This window comes from Anser anser (genome assembly GCF_964211835.1).
Source record: "Anser anser genome assembly, chromosome: 4".
In the NCBI taxonomy this organism is placed as follows: Eukaryota; Metazoa; Chordata; class Aves; order Anseriformes; family Anatidae; genus Anser; species Anser anser.
The window spans coordinates 75988131-76009163 of NC_139724.1; the positions used below are offsets into that span (position 1 = coordinate 75988131).

The following is a 21033-nucleotide window of genomic DNA, read 5'->3' on the forward strand; positions in this document are numbered from 1 at the left end:
TTCCACAAGCACCCACCGAGATATTGTGGTCAAGGCTGGGAAACAACCATCAGGTAAGTGTTTGCATTGGCACCTTAACTACTTCATCCTCAGAAAGAAAAAGACCGACCGGCGATAAGAGTCTTCTTCAGACGGGGAGCTGCCCACGTGCTCAGTCCCTGCTTACATTCCGACTTTGATCGCGTAGGTCCGTGGCTAGGAACGAGCACTTCACTTCCTACAGCGCTCAGCTTTGGAGAGCTCTGCGGTGTTTGCATATCCCACAGCACGCCGTACCCCAGCACTGGCTTTGGCCACTGCATCTTTAAAACAGGCTTGCAAATTAAGTCCAAAACATCCAAATGATCCTTTCAAATTCAGACTTTGGAGGACAAAATTTGCAGCTGGCTGCTCAGTAACCCCCTAAGGCCTTCAGCAGGGCTTAAATAGTATGTGGAAGCCTTGTGCTGGCCCCAGAGCTGTTGGGAGCATTCACCCCCAACCTCTGTGAATCACACCACAGAAGCAATTACATCTCATTTTAAACAGTTTCACATCTGCTGGACCAGGAATAACAACTATAGCTATTGATCAGGTCCTACAAGTATCCTGCAAAGTTTAAAACAGAAATTACATAGCGAGCCACAGTTAAGGCATTTTCTGCACCACCTATTCCACAGCTAAAATACACTCCCACTTGTGTTTTGGCTGTCACCTGTTAGAGTGCCATCTGCCATCAGGTCCTGGATTCTGTTAATTGCTTCCTGTTCAGGAGAGAAAAAGGAATAAACTGGTCAAGAGCAAGGCAGAAAACATTTCACACGTTCAGACAGACTAGAGAAGGCTGCTTACACTTAATTCCTCAGCATTAAACGCTCCAGTGAAGGACACACATCAGCGTTTCCACACAGATGGATATAGTAAGCCCTTTGTCAGAAATGGTTTGCTCTTAGAAGGATGATGTGAACCTCTGCTACTTGGGCTGTTCAAGTAACTTCTTTACCCTCAAAAGAGGCTTGTACCTCTAAATTACCTGGCTGTATCAGGGCGAGGGGGGCTATGCACATCTTCCCACGGAAAGGCTGTACTGTGCCAATGCAACGTGCCAGTTCCACGGAATACTGTGATGTCCTCCCAGAACCTGGCTACACTCATTACATTCCAGAGCTTTTTATGTTGTTTTTTTTCTGCTCCATTTCAGAGGAAAACTCTTCTACCAAGCCAAAGAGCGGTTTGTTTAATTTATCGCTGGGTTAACTCTCTGGTTACTCCAAGCCCACAGTTCCACTACACGTTAAACTGCTATCTAAGTTTGGATAAACTCAGTTTCTGCAGTTCTGCTTCTCTCACCCACTTGCATTTATGGGACTGCAGAAGCAAGTTATAATCCGGATTTCAACTTCAGCTGGCTCACTACATCTTAGAATGGCTCAGGTTGGGAGGGACCTCAAAGATCACCGAGTTCCAAACCCACTGCCGTAGGCAGGGATGCCACCCGCTAGATCAGGTTGCTCAGGGCCTCACCTAACCTGGCCTTGAACACCTCCAGGGATGGGGCATCCACAGCCTGTTCCAGTGCCTCACCACCCTCTGAGTGAAGAATTTCCTTCTAACCTTTAATCTAAGTCTCCCCTCTTTTAGTTTAAAACCATTCTCCCTTGCCCTATCACTGTCTGACTGAGCAAATGAAGTTCTGGTATAGAAGAGAGGCAGGGTGTGCTTCAGCCTGGGCTTACAGCAGTGCCAGGGGCTGTGAAGGTGCACCCCAAGACCACATTTGGTACAGAACAGCAAAAAACACACTTAGAAATATGTTAAACATGCTCAAATCAACTTAGACTAAGCCGCAACTATTCTTCAGAGTCAAAACACAACGTGGGGAGAAAACAGAAAGGAACCAGAGGGAAAAGAAAAAAAAAAAAGGATACAGATCTCACACCATGAGCTCACTTTGACAAGTTCTACATGGCGCAGAGAGGGTCAACGTTCTTAAGTAATGCACCAGAAGTTACAAATTCTTAAGTGTTCCACGAATACACAAGCAAGTGGAAAAAAACAGCTCCTACCTATTGACTGCATGCAAAAATAACACGTCCAGTTACGCAGGCAGAATCTCAGTTTGCTTTACCTCTGCTCTTGATTCCCAATACCCTGAATTGCTCTTTTACTAGATTTGCAAAAATCTGTAAGCTCCGTTAGCCAACAAGCAGCTGTGCCAGAGGCAGACCGAGCACTTTTCACTAACATCCCGGTACGCCAGCAATCTCTTACTGGCTTGATGGCTCTCTGACAAATGGCCACATTTCCTGGGCTGGCTTTGCTGACCTGCACAAAAATCCAAGCATTTTCAGCGATGCCAGAACATTGCAGAGATGTTATCCTTAATTACCCACTTTCTCTCTTGTGCTTTTAAAGTCATTGCTTATAATTGCACCCCAAAAGGCAGTACTTACCTGTGTCCTTAAACCCAGATGTGAAGCTAAGTCCTCCAGCTGAATTACCTTTGTTTTCTAGGGAAACAAACAAGAGTTACATGCAGCTGATGAACTAGAGGGTTAGCATATCTCTTTCCTTTCAAATAAAAAATGCATTTAATGGACAAAGTAGAACCTGCCATTCTAACTAAATTTCCCCAGTGAGCACTTTTCTGTGGCAAAAACCTTTAAGATATATCACCGAAACCAGTCTGCTCCGTGGAAAGACTGGATGCTCTGACCCACTTCAGTGAAGGCTCAAATACATTTGCCAGGGCTCGTCCCGAACCTTTTCTTCCGTTCCAGGACACGGAAGCACAGGCGCATTAAGCAGCCGTGGCTCTGTTCTCCCTGCCCCTAAATTTCTCAACTGCTACCTCTAACCCCTAGTGTGCTTTGGCAAGATCCCTTTTTGCTTGAGAGATGTTTCAAAACCCCTTTTAAAACGATCACTGGTCTGTACCAGAGCGCACACAGAACTTCAGAGAGGACTGGCAATGTTAAATGCTTTAGTCTGTTTTACTAATGCCACGTGTATTAATGCCATAATCACCTTGCTAAGCTGGTGAAGATATTGTTAAACTAGTCGGTGCTGGGAGAGTGCTGCTAGCCCACACGAGCAGCGTGATGGTGTCTGAGAACGAAGGCAGATGCAGAAACTGCAAATTCTCATTTTGCTTTTGAAAGAGGCTTCCTGCAGCCTTTCTCAGGCAGGAGCCAGTCACCAGGGCTCACATCTGGTTTTACGCTTCTCTGTAGCTCCAGAGAATTACAGAGAAAACACCTGGTGCACTCATCTGGAGCTACTTGGTTCCTGTTTTCTGGTCTGCAAAAAGGTTTAGAAACTCATCTGTTTTGTGCAGCACCGCTGTTTGTATGGACAAAGGATGCACTGTTGTTTGTAAGGAATTTGGGAAATATAAAACTTCTGAAGACCATTCAGTTAGCATTCTGGAGTGCATTCCTAAGAGCTGTACACATAAAGCCACATTTACATTATTGGATGTAATGCTACAAATGGCAAACGCGTTTGTTTCTGATCTTGAGAGTACACTGGAAGGACACTGAAGGACTAAAGAGCCTGAAATAGATTAACCTTTTTTGTTAATGAAACCAGACAAAAAAAAAAAGCCACACACAGACTTAGCAGTTGTGAAGTTTGATGCAGCCAAGCTAGAGAACTGAATACCATGGACTGAACACATGGACTTGGAACCAGTCCATGGAATTCAGTTCTCAGAGCTGGGAACTGCCAAGGTTCGTCACATCTTCTTTTAAAAGGGCAGGGGGTGCAAAGCCACATCAAAATGAGACAAACAGGATTTAAACCTTCACTTCAAGATATTCACCCTCAGTGACCAAGTTCACTGGAAGCTTCCTACTACAGATCCTGCTGTGAATAAGAGACCAGAGGATGGGATGGAATCAGGATCCACTCCCCAGCCACTCTGAAATATAATGACATTATCAGGTCCCAAGCCAGCACAACACTTCACCACACACTCCACGTTTTAGAGACAGGCTTAACTTTCAGAGAGCAATATATAAAATGTCCATGCTTCACCAAATTCTTTTAACTTTAGGTGTGCTTCCACTGCTGTCTCCAGCAAGGTTGGAAACAGAGGAAGAACTCCCAGGATTAAGATGAAGAGAACTTTTTTCCTTATTTTGCAAGCAAAATTTTTGTTGGAGAAAAAAAAAAAAAGAAAAGGAAGGAGTAAAGCCTCTCAGTCCTTCTCTATCCATTTCAAACGCAGTGAACACAGAGCTTGGTGTTTTAATCTGCTGTCTATAATTCAAAAGCATTCAATGATACCCTGTCATGTCTTTAACCTCTGCCCACTTGTTTTTCTTTTTTGGGATGCTGAAATAGCTCACAGGTGTGTCACGTGCACCGCTGACTAAGACGGCCCCAGCAGAAGGGAGACGTTCAGCTTTCAGAAGGGCAGAACGGGGGGCTTCAATCCTTTCGGTGCCTCTGAGAAAAATCCCTTTTAAAGCAATCCCGCAAGGCAGAGCTGGAGAAAAGAGACTGCATCTCACTCCGAACACCTTTAAGAATGAAGCATGAGGTGAGCTACCTCCAGCCAGTAATATCAGTGAAACAGATTATTCTACAGAAAGGGCTAAATCCAATTTTGTTTTTTAAAATGCCAATTGCTCTTTCAATTCTCTAAGTTTCACAGACTGCTACTAGCAGCTTCGCTCTGCTTCTTGATAACAGGTCAATAGTTTCTGGGAATAGAACAGAAGATGGGGGCAATGCAGAGCCTATGCATTAAGCATACTTTCAAGATTGAAAAAAGTAATAAAACTTGTAAAAGAAAGTGATGCCCCAGTTCTACAACTGATTTCTACATGGGAAGCCAGGTGTTGAAGTGCTTCTGAATTTGGTTCTTCGGCACAGGCTTAATTTCTCTGACGTCAAGTAAAAGTGACTAATATAAAACTATACATGTGCTTAAACGCTGAACTGAGACTTTGTGACTAATCTGTTCCAGCCATTATAGCCACCGGGGCAACGTGCAGAACGAGAGCCTATTGTGTGATCCCTTGGAAGCCCTTCCAGTTTTAGTGGGAGATCCCAAGGGACACCGAAATAACCTATTGTTCCACCTGCTGTTATCTCAGGGCAGCTTGTTTGTGAGTCAAGAGCAGCACGATTTCGTTAATCCAGGGTTTGGTAGTGTCTCAAAAGCCATAGAAGGGAACGTGCGACTGGGATCACCCCATACCATGTAGTCCATTTCCACAGTAAGGGACTGAAACAGAGGATGTCTCAGCAAACACGGCCGCTTCCAGGTTCCCCTCTCTTTCAAAGAAATCTCTCTGGAGTACTGGAACCACTGCATGGCTCCAAAATGAAGTGTACTGATGGCTCACTTTCACTTTATGGTTTTAATTAGGCTCTTTAAAGAGCTTTTCCAGGCTATTCTCAGCCATCTCACCTGCACTTCGTGGTGTTTCTGGTCTGAGTGACTGGCTTATGCTGGGGATGCAGTTAGTTATCAGGGGCTATTTCTGTTGGGCTGCAGCAATGAAGTGAAGATGTTTCCTAACTCTTGAGTGCTGCTGGCTTATACATTTCCAAATTTCCACCAGAGATCACGTATGATCAGAAAGCATTTGCCAGAAGTCATTTTGACACCTACCTGGCCTGGTGGGAGGTGTCCCTGCCCGTGGCAGGGGGGTTGGAATCAGATAATCTTTAAGGTCCCTTCCAACCCACACCATTCTATAGATTCTGTGAAACGAACACAGCCTCCCACTGTGGCCCTGTGGTGATGGGATATACCAAAAATCCCAATCACAGACAAGGCAGAGAGCAGCACAGCAGAAGATGCTTGCAGTAGAGCTTTGTGGTAACCCTGGAACCATCAAGGCATTTTCCGGACTTGGAGAGCAATCACTCAAATTGACTCCTGGTGTAAAACTAACAGGAGACACACGCATGTCTGCAACTCCGAGTCCTTGCTGGGGTAGTGGAGATGCAAAACCAGCCCAGAAAGCGGGGTTCTGGGTTAACAGAATGGTTAGGAGGTCGCTGAGTATGTGGGAGATTTGCTTACTGTGAAACTTTTCACACACTTGCAATATGTTCTCAGACAAGAGTCCAGTTTCCAATAAAGGCCAAAAGGGACTAATTAGGACAAAAGATTTGCATGACTTTTGTTAGACTAAGAGTAGAAAAGCACATTTGAATTTTGATATACCGATAGTGGAGAAGAAGAATTTGTTACAGATCAAAAGTGGAAAACCTCATGAACACATCACAGGTCTTAAATAACCAACCATGTAATATCAGGAGAGGTAGACTAAAACACACCCTGTTAAAAACAAGTGATCTTTTCCTTAAACACCCCTAAAAAAAAAAAATCAAGACAGCGTTGTAATTTGCACAAATAAAAGCGAGAAAAGAAACCACGCAGAAGGTTTGAGTGACCTTTACAATGCCAGTGTTTTAAACAAACACATCCTGCCTGGCAGGCCACATGCTGGCACAGCAATTCTCATTCATGCTGAGCAGAGATGTGGAGATTGCTTTCTAAATCAGTAGCTGATATTCACAAACAAGAAGCTCAAACGTCCCAAATCCCACTCAACAGCAAACGTTTCTGTTCATAAACTCTGAGGGTGACCCGCCAGGTGCAGAGTTCATGCACACCTACCTTATGAATCAGGGTAAGAGCTACAATCTTGCCCCCAAAAGCCAAGACAAAGCTATAATTGTATGTCGTGTTTGCAATGATGGAACACATTCATGCATGATTAAGTAAATAATGAAGGTTTTATCTAAGGCATCACTTTTGTTACTTGTTGAATATTTAAGTATATCGAAGAGGAAGTAAAGATTTCTCTTCTTTCTGCAAGTCAGCTCTTTGACACAGCTATTTCACATATGGAAGGTGGAGAAAGACCAACTTACCTTAACAAACTCGAGAAATTCCATTAGAAAGCTGCGAGACTGGATACAGCAAGGAAAACAATTGTTACTTTAAATTCATAAACGTTAAATGCATCACAAACTTGCGTAGCACAAATATTATAAAAGCGTTTAGCATGCACACTTCCAAAGTTTTTACAAAAACACACAGAGAAGGAGATTCTGAAATGGGGAAAAAACAGATTTAATCTTAACTAGGAATATGTGATAGGTATTTTCTAAGCCAGAACATGGCTCAAGCACAATTTGTGTTTAAGGCTTTTCTGAAAGGAAGGAAATCCTGGAATCTTTTATTCTTTACATCATACATACCCTGAAATAACCACATCTGGGTGAGTCTGCGCATCGTGTATTAAGTTACATATACACACCGAGGACATTTTGTACAGTTTTGTAAAGTACAGAGTGATTCAGGAGATGGCTCAGGCAGATGGTCAAGTGTAGCACACAGCTGCACAGCACATGTGGAAGCTCGAGCCCTTTTCAAAGCTATGCACCTGAAATCCGGTATTTTAATAGAAGTGGCTCAATTTTCAAAGGCAGTGCAAACAATGTGCATTTCAGCTAACAGGAGATCAGCTTACTCTGCAACCCTGGAAATCAATCAGCCTTAATTAACTGCTTAACTCTGGGCTCAGGCCCTTAACTTCAAGCAGGGGTTTCGGCAAGCTGCCCTCAACCCCACATGGCAGAGTTTGTAACAGGACACCAGAATGCCTCCGTGCATCATCAGCCACAAGACAGAAGGACGGCTTGGCATCTTTCAAGGGCGGATGTCTCCAAATAACTATGTACCTGTGATTGTTTCTGAAGATGACTTTCAAATTGCCTGCTATTAAAGTTCTACCTCCCCACCCTTACCAAAGATATCTTATGTTGAGATCCGTGCATCAACTGCCTCCCAGGCTCTTCTGAGCCAGGAACACCCTTCCCCGCTCCCACATATAGAAAAATTATTTTCTCCTTGTCTGTGCTCACACAGTTGCCTGTCAATAGACGCTTTCTAGCTTCCTAACCTGGTTTTGAAGGGATTTTCAATAGCAAGATACAACTTCTCAGTGTTAATCCCAGCACGATGGAGGAATTTCTGCTAAAAAGGAAGGGTTCCTCAGGGAGAACATACATCTAAGGTCAAGGTGTTCTGATGAATTACAAGCACCTTGGCCCAAAGCCACTCCCAGTCATGCTAAGTGCAAATCTACTCAGTTCGAAAGGGGCACTTGAGCAGAGGAGCAAGGGGAACAAACACACAGGACCCCGGAAAAAAAAAGTTACCCATCATGAAATCTACAGAATGGTTCCAATCTGACAGCTGCCACCCAAGAGCCATTTCAGCATTTGACAGCAATTAAAATTAGTCTAACGTGTTTTTTTCTCAGCAGACTAAGAACACTGCCTCCCACAACAGAACCTTTTCAAGTTTGCAGTGCTATTATGTCAAGTATCACATTTCAACCACCATCCCCAGCAGCTCGCCTGCAGGCAGCCACAGGAGGAGCAGGCTAGAACATTATGCAGGCTTCGAAACACTATCAAAAACAACAATCACTTGCAACACCAAACGTACGGCTTTCCAGTGGAAAACCCACAGGCACTTAGTCTGTGTCCTGCAATTTCTCTTACCAGGAGTGTTACAAGACAAGTTTTGTCTCAGTTTGATTTTTTTCATTTCATTTTGCAGCAGCTCTGCTCCTCCAGAAAATAACACCAAAACCCTAACAATTTCCCTGAAGATATGTGGACAAGTTTAGCCCTGCTTTCACCTGGCTCACCAGCACATGGTACATGGGTAGGGCAGAGCTGACGACAGCAAGTAAGGATGTCTGACTCCTGGGATGAGTTTTATTTCAGTCCTTACACAAAGGGAGGAGAGGACTCATTTCCAGAGACATGCACTTGCAATGTCTCTTGCAATTGCACTCTAACTGGCAGCCTGGAATGAGGAACTGTAGCATTCCCCAGGAAATACTCCAGGTTAACATGTACCATCTACACAGCTTAACTTTTAAAAGCAAAAACATTTGGTTTGATCCCATTTTACGAGAGGCAGAATGTAGTAAGGACAATCCAAGTCTAAGAAAGACAAAGGAAACTGCAGTAACAGACTAACGTACATACCTCTTCCTCTGTCATTTTTTCTTCCACCCCTTCCTCTTCAACTACAAAACTCTCCTTCAGCTTCAGGTACTCTTCGTACTCTCTCTTCTCCTCTTCTTCTTTCGCCTTCCTTTTCTCCTCTTCCTGGACAGAAAAGATGACAAGTGGTCAGTTTGCTCCTCCCCAAAGGAGGTTTAGCTCTAAGTACAGGAGCATCTCCTTTATCTGCAGCCTGGTTGCACTACGACAGGCAGAAAAAAAGCTTCTAGAATGCATCCAGGTTCTCCCTCGATGGCATCATTAAATTCACAAGGTGCTCTGCCACTCTTAAGACAGAAGCCATGTGACATGGTGGTGTAAGCTTGCACAGAATACACCTAGGCTGGCTCTTAACAGGTCTAACATGGGGAAAAAAACCACTCTTATATAGCAAACTGTTGTCTTAATTTGCATGAACACGTTTCTTCTGCAGCTCCCGTGACAGGAAGTTCCTGCCCCTAAATGTACTTTGATGCAACATCCACGTTTTCAGTAACTAGCCCCAATTCTGCTCTGAGATGACTGGTGTCCCACGGGAGGGATCACAAAGAGCAGCGGAGTTACACTGGTGCCCACTTGTGTGTGTGAAGTAAGAGTTTTAGGGCAACCCCCGAAGACATGCAAGCAAGGTATGTCTGCATGGGATGTAAAGAACTGTAGCAATTGTTTTGTACCTAGGGAGAAAGATATGATTGCATTAAAAAATAAAGAGATTATTTTACAAGTTTGACTGTTAATCAAAGCCTACAGGCTCCACTTTTAGTTATGTGCAATAAAAATGCGTTCGGTTACCTAAACTGAGAAAAATGTCAAAGTCTTCATAATCATGTGCAAAAAAAAAAAAATAAAATTGCTGACCCAGAAAACTCTAAGCCCCAAACCAGTGAAATGGTGATGCATACTAGGCAATGTAGAAGGAGTCACTCATCCACAGCCAAACTGCAATGTAAAGTTTTTAATGTGATAGGTTACTTAAAAAGTATGTCGGATAAGAACAGGATTTGATTTGGGGCTCATCAGTTTGCAGCGTTCTATGATTTTCTTTCAAAGTTTCTTTTGCTAGTCTCAAAAACTTACACATTTATCTTCACCCAGAAGGAAAAGGTTTCCTTACATGAGTTTCTTCTGCAGAGCAATTTATGTCTGTGCAGCACACAGGACAATGAGATCCCAGCTCCACCAGCCTCTGCCTGCTATCACATCGCAGAGGATGGATTAATACCTAGAAACGTGAATTCTTCGAGTTTCAGCGACAGCCTCTGTGCTTTCCTTTACTATCAGCACAGGAATCGATCTGCTAAAGAACAACTGTATTGATTCCTAAACACTTGTCACGCTGCATCTTTGACACTAATATGGTAATTGCTTCCCTAAATGGCTTGAAAGCAAACACTTGTTCCATTAAAACAGGAAGAGACAGGAACAGGTCATCAAGTATACTGAAAAATGTCTGTATTGAAAAAGAGACTGTGTAAAGCCAGAACCCAGCAGGATATCAGAAATAGGCACGGGAGTGTGGCTCTTCAATTAAAACTGCAGAGAAAGTATATTAAGTCCCAATCACATTTAACCAAACTCCTAAGAAGTTACAAAAAGGAATGTCAACAACTTTCAAGGATAAGAAAAGCAGGACTAAGAGGATCTTACTGTATCTGAAAAGTCAAAGCCGTTTTTAACCTCTATCTCATCGGAAAAAAAAATAAATTACAGATCTGAGGAAGCTCTTGAGACAAAACGAGACCATTTTCTGGGTCATTCATCACCATAATGATTATTAGCAAAAGCCCAGCAGTAATTTTTTCCTTGCATTACAGGTGCCAAGAACAACATAACTGCATTTCATTTGGAAGCGACAGCAATTGTTCTTTCTTGTAAGTACATCAAATTGAATCTTGATCCTGGAAATACGAGAATAAGGTTCTTCCCCCCGTCTATTACAGAAGTTGTGATTTAACGTGATTTGAAATGAGAAAAAAATGGCAAAAATTGAAAAGTGCTCGGCCAAATAACTTCTAGATAGGTCTATGAAAAAAAAATTTAAAAAGACAATGTCTGATTTACAACAGAGCAACAACTGAGCACTATTTTCCTGTTTGGAAGGTCTAACAACAAACAAACAAGACCCATTCCCACCTTCCTTACCTGCTTGAAGGTAACCTTAACCTTAATTTTTTTTCAAAACATACCTGCACACTCGTATCAGTAATCCCATTTTCAACACACGCTTGTAGGTGTGCCTGCTGTGAGACCGGCAAAGCACTCAGCTACCAGTCCTGCATTTGCGGTTTCCTTAAAAGCCCAAATCAGTCTGTTTTCCAGATCCTAAATTTTCATACTGTGATCAGCAGTGTGTCTCCAGGTGGTCTGCAACACTGCTTTGATAGCTACAGCATGTCAGCCCTCCGAGCCTCGTGGTTCCTGCTGGTGGTAGAGGCCTCCATAACACTAAGCATTTCCAGAAGCTTTTTCATCAACCAGCTCAAAACCCAGCCACTCCCTGCACTGCCTCACGTACCTTACTGCCCAAACTGAACCACGATTCGAGCTACAGAAAGAAAAGGCTTTAGCCAACCTGTAAACTGGTTCAAAGCAAAAGGAGAGATGACTTTGTACAACTGCACTGGGAAAAGCAACCAGCAGCAGCAGCGGGAACTGGGCAGGGGGAACCCTGCTGAAACCCCACTGTCTGTTAGCAGGACATTTAGCTGGTTTTTCCACCATCACACTTGGGCATGTGAGAGACTGCTAGGCATACAGCAGCTACATGCAAGGTGTAGGGTCAAATTCACACAGGTTGCATTCCCACGAAAAACAACCTGTGGGTTATGCATAAACCCCCAGAAACACTCTGAGCCTACTGATTAAGCAGATCCCGTGTATGGCTTCATGCAAGTCATACGGGGGCTCTCAGCTCCGATATGAATTTAAAAAACCCCACATCTTTACTCGTCAGGTTTCTTTGCCCCTCCCCACTCTAATTTCATATTAACTGTGGTGGAGTTAAGTGGTAATGCATGTGTGCTTAGGGGAGAGAGAATAGCTGGGCCACCTCCCTTCGGTGATGGGTGGGGTGCTGGGGAAATCCCAGCAGCACGGAAATTTGGTAACTGCTGATGCTCACCTTCAGCTGCCCGCTTTTTTTTCTTTTTTGAAGCACGTTCGTTTCTGTCCTCACCCACCTAAACCTTACCCAAACTGGGGGCCTGCCACAGCGTGGATTTGTTTTCGATCGGTTTTACTGTAACGCACCTGAAGGACAAACTCTTCCACTCTGATCACGTCTTTATTAGAAGGAGGGGAAAAAAAAAAAAAAAAGAAAAGGGAATCACTCAAATATTTCCTCCTCCTTTGCTTTCTCTGACCAAACAGCCACATTATCAATCACTACTGGACCAACTCTGCCTGCTTGCTGTGAGTCTCACCTGACACCTTGCATGGCACAGACCCAGCTTCCCAAGTCCCACACAGCCTGTGGATCTCTGGCACTTTGGGAGACACTTTTCAACACCCTTCTTACACCAGACGTGGTCAGCTCTGACTTCCCACTGCACCCTGTCCTTCCACTGCTCTGCAGGCTCCCTGTGTTCCCCCCTGCCCACGGAGGACCTGGGTTTGCCGTGAGGCTCCTTTCAGATCGTTGCCTTCCTTCCACCTCTTACCTTGAGCTCAGTGATCATCTCAGTGACATCGAAAACATCAGTTGTGCCAACCGCACGAGATCCCAGCCTTCTATCAGCTGAAACCCAGAGGAACTTGAAAACCTTTTCACACTTTTAGCTGGAAGCACCTGGCTCTTGGGACCACAAAGCCTGCTGGATCCTGGGAATGCTTCCTGAGCAACCGTCCTGTTTGGGCTGGCTGAGGGGTTACAGCCTTTGAAGGTTTATCACGCATTACTGTTTTTAACAAAGGGTGAGGACCCTTACAGTACTGTCCAGCAGGAAGATATTGGACCAGCTGCTAGCTTTCAAGGCAGTAACCCATTTAAGGTGACACCGGCACTAAGCAATATCGGCCTGTATGGTAAGTAGCTTTTCTGAGAGCTTCGCCTAAGCAGCTTTCCCTGAGAGCAAACTGCTGGTTGTGTGCTGCACCACGGCTCCTCCAAATCAGATAAAGGGCCAAGCTGCTGACAAACACATCGTTTATAGGCAGCTTATTCTACTGCTAGGTGGAAGAGATCTCGCTGTGAGTTAGGAAGGTAGAGCAGACACTGGACTCTCCTCAGTCACCAACTGCTATCAATTGTTCCTTCTCTGCAGCTGTTTTCTTACAGGCAGAATGAGGGAAAGCACATCGGTTCCTATGCCAAATGCTCTGAGGTTCACGGACCAAAGAAACCCCCCTCATTTAACATCCAGTTCTTGTGCTGTTAGTGCAGGTCCTGCAGGAAGCAAACAGGGACTTTACAAGTAAATGATATGACACAGCAGATTGATTTCTGAGATTCCTCCCCCTTGCCACTTTTCAGACAGAAAATAAAACCTTTAGAAAGGCAGAATAAGCGTTTCCTACCAGTCCTCATCCCACCAAAATCAGAGCAGAGAGAGTCTGCTGCAAGCTTTTCATTTTGTACTAATAAAGAAGTTAATTTTCAGGAAAGCGTGTGAACTGATGCTTCAGCTGAAGCTCAGTCGTTTCCACCAGCCTCCAGAACCATGCTGGTTGTGGATGAGGAGGGGACTGAAATTCCAACCAGTTAGTGAAAGCCTCTGCTGAGAAGCACACACACCTTGATGTTCACATAATACTACACAGAATAAAAAAATCCAACATTTTGAAACTTGGTACCAGTTCTTACACGATTAAGTGTCAAATCAAAGAGTTGAAACTTCGGGGTCTTAGTCTCCAAAAGCTCCAGCAGCACCCTTGGGATCATTAGCCGATCCTCCATTCCTGCAGCTTTGAAGATCCAGCCCATTTTTATTTAGGTACTTAAATGCAAAGCAGAAAGCCTAAACGAGGTTTCCTGACTCTGGAAACTCTGGGCACAGCTGTGCTTGAGCAACACAGACCTTGTTTTAATAAAACAGTGAACAAACACCAGACCCCACTCCCACTGTGGCCTTTTATTTCACAACCACCGATAGCTTGCTCAGTGGAAGATCGGCAGTTTCTCTACTGTATCAAGCTGTGTTTCAAGAGCAGTTCACACTGCAACGGATTTGCAGACAGCACACCCTGTGCAATGCTGCATTTTAATATAGAAGAGAGCACCACGAGCCTTGCATCTGCATAAGCAGTTTCCTTAGCAGAGCAAAGGTAGGCTGAGGGAGTAAAATCTACAAAAATCCCTGTGCACAGGAAAAAAAAAAAAGCTCTTAGGCGAGCAATATGCGAGGCTTTGTATAGAGACACTGTTTTGCAACATCAGAGGAAGTTCGCTCTCATTGATAAGGTGTCGGTTGGTAAACCATCTCACCACTAAAAAACTCCAAGAGTGAAAGGGAAATCCCCAGGGTAAAGCAGAGCTGAAGCAAATGCCAATTATAAAGGAGCTTCCTCGCATGCATAGCCAATCAGGTCAGCAGAACACTGGAAAGGAAACTTGAATTTAAAAATATATTATCTGGTCCGCAACGCTGGAGCCAAGGGGCAACCACATTTTATTTATATGTGCATACAAATATATTTGAATAGAACCAGGGAGTTATTTTTCTCAAGAATATGTAAGATTTTAGCCCCCGTAGCCCCTCTGAAGCTATAGTTCCCACTTGCACATTGTTGCGTGGAACTGCCCCAAAATAATTGGAGAGAGGTGTCTGTTTGCATATAGAGGAAAGTGGGTTTTCATCTGACCTGAGAATTCATTATTTCCACTAGACTCCATGTCTCAAACCATTGCGTGGGATGCATGTGAAAGGGTTAACAGTCCCAGTGACTTTATCAAAGATCAACACTGGGGGATTTCTACAAGATCTACACCATGATTTTGTATCCTCCTCTGTTTGGCTTCCCTCATTTATCTGACAAACTTTTAGGCAGCGTTTAACGGGGCAGGAATAACGCAGTGCTGCTGGATAGGTTTCAGCCATTAGTTTAAGGGTGCAGCTGAGAGGAAGCTCTCCTTGACACAAAGCCAACCTCAGCGTTCACAGAAGTTAGCAAAATTTGGGTAACAGCTCCTGGGAGAGAGGTTGGGGAAAAAAAACACAACATTTAACTGAAGTTTAGCTAACAAAGCTGTTTGGAGACTGGATGCTCATCACTTAAGTTCTCTTCTAAATACAGTAACTAAATTTATTTGTATTTAAATTAAATAAAGCCTAGCCACCAAATTTATGTGAAAGCCTGAATTCCAACCTTCGAATGTGCAGCAGGAGAACATGGCCAATTCATGCAGTTAAGACATTTATTCTGGAAGTCTTAAGCCTTCATCCTTGGTCCTAATACATTTCCTGAAGTGCAGGAGAATAAAGAAATAAAAACTAAGAACAGATTTCCTGCTGTCACTATACCTGCAGAAATAACCTGATGTACTGGAAAAGGAAAGGGAAAAATAATGAAGCCATCTGACAACCGTAACATTTCTCAGACAAACTTCAGTAATAAACTCTAAATTTCTGGTGCTCCGTGGGATTATGTGAACTACAGAAATGTCAGGAACCAAGCTGCCTCCAAGATCGTAGTCAGCTACCGTCTGTTTTGTAATTTCATGACTATCAATCACCACTCGAGCTACCTTTCGTCACTTTGCCTTTCCATCTTAAAACTTATCTAGAGGAATAGTTGCATCACATGCACAGTCCACAAGAGATTACTGGGGACAAAATGTTAGCTGTGGAAATGACGAATCTTTTCTCTAGCGGAATGTACGAATGACAGTTCATTCCACATATTCCACAAAAACAAACAAAAACCCCAACGATCCCTCGTCCTCTTATGTGGGCCTGGAATAGAAAGGCAGCATCTTTTACACCATACAATCAGTTTGCAACAAGATTTTAAAGATAAAATGTTATGATCATAAAGACAGGCTGTGCTTACACATGCAGAAATCAAGTATCTATTAGTTCATTTTCCCTCCTATCACTAAGTGAAGTCTCCGGCACTGAAGTCTTGTTATTACCACGCTCCCTGTAAGATTGCTTTCGGGGCTGACTGAAGCAGGAACTCAAGCAACACAGCCTCAACACGTACACGTCTTGAATTGTTCTGCTTCCTGTTAAGGACTCAGATGAAGACAGACTTAAAAAAAATTAGAAAACAGTTGAGGAAGAGTATTAAATATTGTCAGAGACATTTACTTTGATCCGCACTGGAAATGGATTATCAACCTTAGACCCAGGCGAAAAATAATTACAATTGCATACACTTTTACAGAGTAGCAGAATAACATTTGTGATGTAGCCTGGTGGGTTGGTTTGCTGCTCTGATAAAAATTACTGGGGAGAAAGACACTACCCAGAAAAAAAAAAAAGTTAAAATTATAGAATTTAAGTAGCCACGGAAGCCATCACCTAAAGTGTTTTAGTACAGTTTTTATCAGGAATATTGAAAATAAAAACCAAAACAAATGACATTTTTCTCATTCAACCAAAATAAATTACTCAGCCCTAAACCGAACAGAAGGCAACTAAAAAAAAAAGTTAAATATGTTAATAAGCACTTTCTGTGTGAAAAGATCTCTACCTAGTTAGAATCGCGCCCTTATTTGCAACTCAACTCCTCAACCATGGCTGACTGATCCTGATCAGCCAGCTGCACTGCTAAACCCTAGGCCAAACTTGGAGGGAATCACCAGGATAGCATCTTTGTCCTGGGCTACAGCCCACTTGGAACAGGTTGTCCAAGCTCAACTGCTATTTGATCAGTAATTCCCCTGCCTCGCTGGCTGCCACTGAAAGGAACTGACCTCTTGTTGGCCTCCTCTAAATGAAGTGACACTGCAGCAATGCTAGCACCCAGCCAGGGTGCCCTCCTGATTCCCTCCGGAGCATTGGGCTCTTCTAGTTTATTTCAACCAACTCTTCAGGGTTTCAGGGATAGTAAATTCCTAAAATCTTACGAAAAATAATTTAGAAAGTCAGGGAGCTGGGTGGGGACAAAGCACTTAAGGATACGCTGCTAGAGGAAGACTTGCCATCTGAGTTCTTTCTTATGCTCTGGCCTGCAGGATGGACAAGTCCCACAGCAAGCAGGATGTGCAACAGATGGGTGCTTTATACGCAGCCAGAGCTCGTCTTGTCTCTTTCTGTGCTGGAAGTATAAGGGGGGAAAACGGGAAGGTTTAAGAGAAAAGGAGAGTGGTCACATGGACCACAAGGCAGAAGCTGGTGCTATCAAATTGCACGAGCAGGGGAAAAGCAGGAGACAGAGATCCACAGGAAGCCAGGCCTGATGGTTCTGTGTCACAAAACAGCTCAGCTACGCACAGCAGTGGCTCAGACTAGCCAAGATGAGTTATCCAACCTCAGGGTTACGCCTTGGCCACTGCCAGATACTTCTGAACTGGTACATCTTTCCTCAGAACTGCAGTTTTGGTCCTCTGGAATTTTCTTTAAGTTTTTTAAGCCAAAGTCTTGGACCCTGTTATGTACCCTGGTGTTGTAGAACTGACATTCTCCTCATACAAATCAATTGCTGAAATTTGGGAGCCTTCTATTGATGAAAAGGGAACAAGACAGAGTTCAAGAAATAAAAGATTTTTTGGAGAATAACCAGAGTAAAATGTCCCTTGAAAAAATAGATCGTATCTATGCGATCTTTCATATGTGCATAACGTACGGAAAAAAGATTGTTAAAAAATGTCTTTATCCCTCAACAGAAGGGAAAAATGTCTTTTCTTCTTTTAAAATGTTATCAACAACCCACCCCACTTATACAATTCCTGCTTAGAACAAGTTAAAATAAATCTGCTCACAACACAGCACAGACAGATCTCCATTCACATGTAAGTATCATGGAGAATTCACACTGAAAGCTGGCGGCCCTACTCCCCTGGGACAGCAATTATTCGGCACAGAACACCTTGGTCCTCGCCTCCAGAAGCGCTCTGCAGAGCTACCACACAACTTGCTCAAGCAGCAAGGAGCACAAAGCTCCTTCCTAGTTCTCAGCCAGTAGCACTGATGCCTAGAATACACAAAGCAGCTTTGAAACAGGTTTGCCACCCCCACTGATGAAGATATTTAACAAAAGTACTTCAGTCGCACAGGATCTGTTTTTCTGGGTCACTCCTGCTAACACACACCTTGACATACGCACAGCTTAGAAATCTTTAATTGTGAAGTGCATGCAAATGTGTTTAATTAGAATAAAATTGTATAATTTTACATGACAGTTGCAAAATCGGTTGCTAGCGTCTTTCGCTTTCTGCCCTGCTGGTTACAGCTGTCAGGCAGGCAGAGCTAACGAGCATCAGCAACTGGCACAAGTTGCAACATGAGAAACTTTATCACGGGTGTAATCAAATACTGCAAGCGGGGCCCTGCATGCTTGAGAAACCTCCATCCGTGGAGGCATTCAAAGCTTGGCTGGACAAGGTTCTGAGCGACCTGCTGTGACTGGACATCACTGGAGCAGGAGGACAGACCACAACACCTCCAGAGGTCCCCTCCTACCTGTGCTATTCTACGATTCTGATACCCACGCTTCTATCAGTCACCAAGCTGGCACCCCCGGAACTTCTCCTGCAGTTTGATGCAACTCCTTTCTTCATATATTCGCCCTGAGACAGATCCCAGACAGACCAACAGCCGATTTTAACAGCTATGTTTGTCAACGTAACACGTTGACCACCGAATCTGCCGCTATGGCATACAGCTGCAGCAGGCAGGCTGCTGGATCCACTGCCAGGAGAACGGGTTTCATTTTGCCCTAGCCTCGACTGCGGGCGAGTCCTCGCTGCTACACGTGTGTACTGGTGTTTGGAGCGGGGGCTTTCACTTCTGCCAAGCACCTGGCGGAGCAACGCTAGGACCTAACAGCTGAACTCACCGAGCATTACTGCAATTCATATAAAACGGAGCAATAATAAAAAAAACTAATAAAAGATGTATGCAATAGTATTGAAAACCAAAGGGAATTCTGATTAGAGAATTTACAGAGAAGCAATCTCAAAGACCAACTTGGTTAGAATTTCCATCTATAAATACAACCAATCCCACCTGTCGCTCTTCCTCGAGACGTATTCTCTCCTCTTCTTTCCGCCTTTCCTCCTCTCTCTTTGACTCAAGTTTTTTCCGTTCCTCTCGCTCTGCTTCTTCAGCCTTAAAAAAAAAAAGTAGCGTTATGCAAGAGAAGCTTTAATCCTCCTGAATATAGATTTTGTAATTTCATATTGTGAGACCATGGGGAGTTTTCTCACTATCTTCCTGTATGTATCTTCCAGAATTAAAAAAACTAATAAAACAAGTAATTATGATTTAACTTCTTTTCCCCCTAGACCTTCAAAATACTTAATATTGTATAAGTTTTAAAATTACCCTTACATTATCTGCTTCTCAATAAGCATTTTCAAGCTGGGTACATGCATATGAAATTATTTGTATAGAGATATGAGGGAATGACACGACTTTTCCCTTAAAATTTAGTTACAATAGACTGTAAGGTGAAGAAAAAAAGGAGAGTGGGATAATCTATAAAACCAAATACATTCAAACTTTTATCATTAACCTGGGAGAATCCCTGAAAGAAGATGTCTTGAAATCATTTTACTATTATTTTAAACCAAACCTAGCAAAGACAGGTGTTTTTTTTTTTTTTAAAAAGTGCTTAGGGTCTTTTTTTAGAGATTTTTTTAAGTTGTTTTTAGCCTATTCAGTATACTTAAATTTGAAAATACGTTAAGAGAACAAGCAGAAGACATTGAAATGGAGGATTTGTGGCTTTGAATGTTTCAGCAAAAAAGACCTAACCAAGGAATTTATTTGTCTACACGGGAAAATAAAAATCAGCACATTCTAAAATGAAAAAAAAAAATTCCTCACTCTACCAACTGATGCTTAACTAGCTTCATTCAACTTTGCTCAAATTTTCCACAAAAAAAGAGGGTAATTAAACAGAATGAATACGGAAAGTAATGACAAAATGGTTAGCACAGAATGAGTGAGAAAAGGATCGTAATGGAAGCTTATATAACAATCTAGTTTGTTTATTACCAACCACCCTACCTACAGAACACACCGGTGTAAAGGAGAAATGGCATTTAAACTTCAGGTTACTCTAAAATTCTCAGCATGGATCTCACTGGCTTTGTTTGGACCCTCTACATATTAGAAACGTAGTCATAAACACTTTTATTTTTTTTAAAAAAAGATGCATTAAGTCCATTGTGCACTTCACCTTCAGTTATGCAATGGCTGTTTCAGGGCTGTTCCCCCTTCTTGCAACCCCACGTTCCCCCTTACAGAACAATACCGAGTTTGTAAAAGAACAAGTAGAAAAACTGGAAGAAATGAATGCGAACTTGCAGCCATCCACAAGCACACCGCAGAAAGTAAGTTTCAGAAAACCTGTTGCCTCCCTGGAATTAACAGCAACGTGGTGGGCAAAATTGAAAAAAGAAATGCAAAAGTATTTAAATGAGTAGTTTTACACACTTTACATTTAAGAACAAGCAACCGAAAAGTTCGTGTGCTTGCTACGTACACTTTGCCTCTGTTTAACGGCCAAATTTCAAGCAAAAACTGACAGCACCATAGATTTCAGCAGATTACAGGGTCTGCTTTTCATCTCCCCACCCTCCAACAGAACAGCAAACGTGGATAAACTTGTAGAGAGTCCTCCCACTAAGAGAGCACATGAACCACTACTCACAACTGCCCACGGCTTTGATCGCAGACCCAGTCTTACAACAATGCTACGTGGGCTTGAGAGCTGTTTTTTTTTTTTTCCCCTTAAGGGCAGACAGCACTGACATTAAGCTGCAAGCCAGTGCAAACAGGCAGTAAAGAGCATCCAGGAGTAACTCCTTTCTCCTCCCCATGAGAATTCCAGAGAACCTAGTAGCAAGCCAGCGAGTGACAGCCTTGAGATGTGACATAAAAAGCTCCATTT

General features: G+C 43.2%; 1 protein-coding gene across 1 annotated transcript in view; it reads right to left on the reverse strand.

Moving 5' to 3' along the window:
• Positions 1-21033, reverse strand: part of DDRGK1 (DDRGK domain containing 1) — a 38865-nt gene that overhangs the window by 2198 nt on the left and 15634 nt on the right. Inside the window, exons 4-8 of the mRNA XM_083835787.1 lie at positions 19143-19244; positions 9016-9138; positions 6880-6918; positions 2433-2489; positions 695-743 (exon numbers count right to left, since the gene is read on the reverse strand). Of these exons, the coding sequence (XP_083691913.1) occupies positions 695-743; positions 2433-2489; positions 6880-6918; positions 9016-9138; positions 19143-19244 (370 nt within the window). The remainder of the gene's footprint in view (positions 1-694; positions 744-2432; positions 2490-6879; positions 6919-9015; positions 9139-19142; positions 19245-21033) is intronic.